The 5,591-nt window shown below is 39.1% G+C and overlaps 1 protein-coding gene across 3 annotated transcripts; it reads left to right on the top strand.

Annotated features, from left to right (window-relative positions):
• The first annotated feature begins 212 nt into the window (after positions 1–212).
• On the top strand, positions 213–4,092 carry LOC121250663 (pentatricopeptide repeat-containing protein At2g13420, mitochondrial-like). 3 transcript variants are annotated; one of them, XM_041149847.1, is made up of 2 exons: positions 213–1,843; positions 3,560–4,092. In XM_041149847.1, the coding sequence occupies exon 1, from the start codon at positions 279–281 to the stop codon at positions 1,800–1,802; it is 1,524 nt and encodes a 507-aa protein (XP_041005781.1). In that variant the 5' UTR covers positions 213–278; the 3' UTR covers positions 1,803–1,843; positions 3,560–4,092. The 3 variants fall into 3 exon arrangements, with proteins under 3 accessions (XP_041005781.1, XP_041005780.1, XP_041005782.1); XM_041149846.1 differs by having other exon boundaries at positions 213–1,847; XM_041149848.1 differs by lacking the exon at positions 3,560–4,092 and adding an exon at positions 3,378–3,460 and having other exon boundaries at positions 213–1,847.
• Positions 4,093–5,591: the final 1,499 nt, after the last annotated feature.

Genomic DNA, 5,591 nt, shown 5'->3' with positions numbered 1-5,591 from the left:
CTATTTCATTTTGTAAAAGCGATAATACTAAATTATATCTTGGTTTAGTTTATAAATTTAGATTAATTTAAAATAGAACATAATTATATGATATTGTATATGGAGAGATATTACACATATTAAAATATATAAAAATATTATTGATAGTTAAAGAAAATATTTGAAATGAATAAAAAAATAAAATATTTAAATAATATGAAGAAAATAAATAAAATATGGTTTGCATAACCTGTCCTGAATGTGTCAGATAGAGAGAGTGAGAGAGAAACCAGCCGTCAATGGCGTTAAGGATGATGCTTCAAACTCGCTTCCTTTCCCTCCGACTCCAAGTTCGCCCCTTCTCGTCTCTCTACCTCCCCACCCTCGAGCCCTCGAACGATGCCGAATCGATCTCGAAGATCCTTCTCCACCACTATAACCCCTTTCATGCCATGGAGTCTTCTCTGCAGCTCCACGGCATCGCTCTTACCCCTCACCTCCTCCACCAAACCCTCCTCCGCCTCAAACACTCATCCAAGATTGCCTTCGCCCTTTTCAACTATTCTAAGTCCCTTCCTTCCCAACCTCTCACCCCCACCTCCTACCACCTCCTCATTGACCTTGTAGCCAAAGTCCGCCAGTTCGACCTAGCCTGGCAACTTATTATCGAAATGGATCAAAGCAACCTCTCCCCCACTCCCACCACGTTCTTGATCTTAATCCGTAGACTAATATCCGCAGGTCTTACACGCCAAGCCATTCGTGCTTTCGATGACATTGAAGGTTTTACTCAAACTAAGATAAGTGATGAAGATTTTTGTTTTCTGTTAGATACCCTTTGCAAGTATGGGTTCGTTAAGGTCGCAACCGAGGTTTTTAACAAAAAGAAACATGGGTTTTTGCCGGATACGAAGATGTATACCATTTTGATATATGGGTGGTGCAAAATTGGTAGGATTGATATGGGCGAGAAGTTTTTGAAGGACATGATGGGTAGAGGGATTGAGCCAAATGTGGTCACGTACAATGTGTTGTTGAATGGGATATGTCGGCGGGCAAGTTTGCACCCGGAGGAAAGGTTTGAGAGGACAATAAGGCATGCGGAGAAGGTATTTGATGAAATGAGGGAGAGAGGGATTGAACCAGATGTGACTAGTTTTTCAATTGTGCTTCATGTGTATAGTCGGTCGCACAAGCCTGAGTTGTCGCTTGATAAGTTGGCGCTGATGAAGGAGAAAGGGATTTGTCCAAGTGTGGCAACATATACTTCGGTGGTCAAGTGCCTTTGTTCGTGTGGGAGGCTTGAGGACGCGGAGGACTTGATTGGGGAAATGGTGAGGAATGGGGTTAGCTTGTCTGCAGCTACTTATAATTGTTTCTTTAAGGAGTATAGGGGGAGAAAGGATGCTGATAGTGCTTTAAAGTTGTATAAGAAGATGAAGGAGGAAGGTTTGTGTACGCCCAGTATGCACACATATAACATATTAGTGGGTATGTTTTTAAAGTTGAATCGCATGGGGACTGTAAAAGACATATGGAATGATATGAGAGAGAGTGGGGTTGGACCGGATTTGGATTCATACACGATGTTGATTCATGGGTTATGTGAGAAACAGAAATGGAGAGAGGCGTGCCAGTTTTTTGTGGAGATGATAGAGAGGGGGTTTCTTCCTCGAAAGGTTACTTTTGAGACACTTTACAGGGGCCTCATACAATCTGATATGTTGAGAACTTGGAGAAGATTGAAGAAGAAACTTGATGAAGAGTCGATAACGTTCGGTTCAGAATTCCAAAATTATCATTTGAAGCCGTATAGGAGATGATGCACCATTTATTTGTGGATTTGAGTCAAGTGTTCGTATCAGTAGGTAATCCTGACCTTTTTCGTATTTTATTATTGGAAAGTCGGTTTAGAATATGGTTGTAGGATAAATAAGGTTTAATATTTTGAAATGGAATGTGATTGTAAGATAAAAAACATGATTCATGGCAAGTGCATGTTGGCAATTGAATTATATCTGCCCAATATTTTCATGACTTCGGTGGTAATAATTGTGCTCTAAGCCTTCAATCATCAAAATTGGTTCAGAGATGATGCCGATTGCTATTGCTGTTAACCAACTATAAGATTAGTAAAACTCGGAACTTAAACCAATGATTTGGCCAAGTCAGCTATGCCATGCATGATGAACTGATGTTTCTTTTTTCTTTTTTTTTTTTTTTTTTGATTGGCACCGGGTGTCCAGGAACAGCGTCCCGACTAATCCCGGGGGTGCACAGGCTCTCAGCAAGGAGTTCTCCCGCAAGTGTATCTCGGGTAATTCAATGAGAAAATCACCCTGTCCGATGGCCCGTAAAGATTGTTTGCACCCAAGGGGATTTGAACCTTAGACCTAGGGGGAGCATACCCCCAAGCTCAAGACCTTTACCACTTGAGCCAACCCCTAGGGGTTAACCGATGTTTCTTCTAAATGAGCTCTTACTATTCCAATGAAACAAATGGGAGGGAAAAAAACAAATGCACAGACAATTGGTACAAGTTAATGATAATTCTCTAGTGCTTCTATCTTTTTCCTTACCTTTTTTCTCCTTGGTGGGAAATTGAGAACTGATTACTTGCTCTCAGAATGTTCTTACAAATCTAAGTTTTGGTGGTGAGTAGAATTGAAAATTTTCCCAGTGGCTTTCAGTGCTAGTAGCTGCTGCCTACAAAGATGTTTCCAATGCATCCAGTTCGTGGTTCTCATACTAGGAGTTATATTGTGTTCTTTTTACTCTCTCTCTCTCTCTCTCTGTCTCATGACTGAATAGCGTGTATAAGTTGATTCTTATGTATATTTGCACAAGGAAGCACCATAAATTGCATGTATTGTGATTCAAATCTGCCTGATTCATTAATCTTATGATCTCCATCCTAGGCCTTCCTATTCACTCATATGCTTCATGTTTTTAGCGTACGGCCCGGTTTGGATAATGAGTTGAGATGTTTTGTGAATAGTAGTAAGATATTTGAGATGAGTTAGAAATTATTTAAGTTAAAATTTTTTATGGGGTTTTGGAAAATAAGAGTGAAAATTGAATAAAAATATTATAAAGTTAAAATATTGTTAAAATATAATTTTTTAGTATAATTTTTGTTTTGATGTTTTCAATTTGAAAAGTGTTTGTGTTTGTGGTGTTTGGATATTGAGATGAAATGAGATGGGATGGGATGAGATGGAAGCATCTCTCTATCCAAACCAAGCCGTACTTGAATGAAATTCATACTAATTACAAGAAATATAGGAGACCCCTCTATTTTGGATCAAGCAAAATTAGAATTGCCACTCAAGCTTTCAATTAGCTACTGATCACCAGATGCAATTGATTGTTTTTCTTTTATTTTTTATTTTTTGTAGAAGTTTATAATGAGTCTGTGGAGATGTCTGCACCAGTTAATGTGCTTATCATGTAACTTTGTTTGCAAAGCTTGAGCCTTTTTTTCCCTCTTATGCTTCACACCACCTCTTCGGTGGGACAGGGTTACCAGCCCATTCGGCATCTGAAAATGCAGCTGCGTTATTTGCCATGATTATAACAGGTTGATGCTTGGCCTCAACTTCACCTTTCAATCACAATCAATTTGCTGGCCTTGGGTTCCTGCCATTGTCCATGGATTGAATGTACGAAGAAAGAGATCCCGATTCAAGGAGCATCACAACCACCCAAGATGTGAGATGGGGTATTACGGTGGAGACTGCAATAAATGGAATGGTGAAGCTGATTCCAAACGCCCGAGTTACCGGTGCAGTGTGCAGTCTTGAGTAATATAAGCAGATTTCAATTATGAAGTCATGCTAGGCCAACAAGTCATGAATGACTGTACCATGGAGGAGTACGCGATTCAAGTCAAAAGTGCAGAGGGAACGAGAAGATAGCCAAAACAATATGCTGAGGCTGTGAGAGAATTCATTGGGAGCAACTAATACTGATAGGGCCTTAGATGAAGCCGAAGAACAGAAGAATATTAACGACCGTTGGTTTTTATTTCGCTTTGTATGAACCCGACACATTTTTTTTTCCTAGAATTGTTGGCCTTTTCTGTTTATTTAAAGGGAAGCCTAATTTATGGGATGGCATGCAGCACTCATTCAAGTGGGTAAGACTCATTACGCATAGATTGGCAGAAAACATGAGGAAACTAAAGAGTCTGATCTCGACCAACTCCTGAGAAAGTAGGACGAACATTTTTAATAGAAATTAAAGAAATTAGATAACCACTAGATTGACGAGATAATCATGTGGCACTTATTTTGATAACTAGGGCAATCCTAATCTGAGGGGATGTCGCATCAATCGCTAAAGATTAAAAAACGAAACCTTGAGACCAACAGCTGAAGAGTTTATTTATTTTCGTCAATTTTGTTTGTATTTTTCATGAAGGAAAACTCTTCTATCGATCACACGCCGCCTAGCAAATCGGTTCATTTCTTCCTCCCATCCAATTCAAAATTAGAACTCACCATCTCTCACCTCTCCTCATTTCCCTCTCTCGTTCATCCCTCTCCTTCCTCCCCGACACTTCCTCTCTCGCCTCTCCCTCCCTAAATCAACTCACTATTTCTCGCCTCTTCCTCCCTGACAATCCCTCTCCCAATTCTCTCCCTCCCTGAATTAATCAGACTATCACAAACTCTCTTCAGAAATTTCTCTCTCAAGACCTTGACTACCACTACTATGAAGGTAACTCGATGGAGCTGGACTCCCAAAGCCATGACAACGGACTGAGCTCGACTCCCAGAAAAATCACATATCTCAATCCTGAGAGAAACTTCCTGCTGCTGTTCTTCACAAAGGCGATTTTGGTAATTTTTTTAAATGCCGTGTAATTTTTTGAGTGATTGTAATCTCCTTGTTATGAAAATTGTAATCTGGACTATGGAAATATGTAGGGATATGGATTGATAATGCCACTAGGTAGTAAAAAATTCCATGTGTCGGCTTTGAGCACGTCCACCATTATTTTGCATGTAGAAGCTTTGGTTTTGAAGCTTTAGGCTTTGAAGCTTAATGGTGTTATAAATATATTTTGCATGTAGAAGGTAGTTTGGCTCAGCACTTTAAGCTTTGGTTTATTACTTTTTAGTCTCCTTTAGGCTAGCATCCCGATTTTCCTAGTCATGATTTTCTTATGCTTTTCTTGTGCTACAGGTCTGGCTCTCGCAAACTCATTTTAGGCATCCAGGCCATTTTCCCAATGTATGCACACATTGCATTTCCCGTTTATGTTTTCCTTGGACTTATTATAAGGCTTCTCTGTTTTGTATTGTTCTAAATCAATACGGATTTGGTTTATGCCTACATGGGTAGTTCAAGAGATATAGCCATTTGATTTATGGCAACTAATTTGATATTTGCCTTTTCTCCTTTTCAAATTTATAGTAAAAGAAATGTCCCTTTTTATCAAATTAGTTTGAAATTGATTTCCCTTGCTATGGAAGATAAGAAGAATGAAATTGTTGATTCAAGAGATATGTTTCATATCTGAGTTGATGAAATCGATGAAGAAGGCGTAGGTGCTGATCCCTATAATGCACAAATAAAAAAACATTGAACTATGTATATATAAAAAA

This window comes from Juglans microcarpa x Juglans regia, chromosome 2D, assembly GCF_004785595.1.
Source record: "Juglans microcarpa x Juglans regia isolate MS1-56 chromosome 2D, Jm3101_v1.0, whole genome shotgun sequence".
NCBI classification, from domain to species: domain Eukaryota; kingdom Viridiplantae; phylum Streptophyta; class Magnoliopsida; order Fagales; family Juglandaceae; genus Juglans; species Juglans microcarpa x Juglans regia.
This window is presented reverse-complemented; position numbering and strand designations above follow the sequence as displayed.

What these genes read in the sequence shown, in the direction of transcription:
- LOC121250663 (XM_041149847.1), top strand. Translation starts at nt 279, where the DNA reads ATGGCGTTAAGGATGATGCTTCAAACTCGCTTCCTTTCCCTCCGACTC.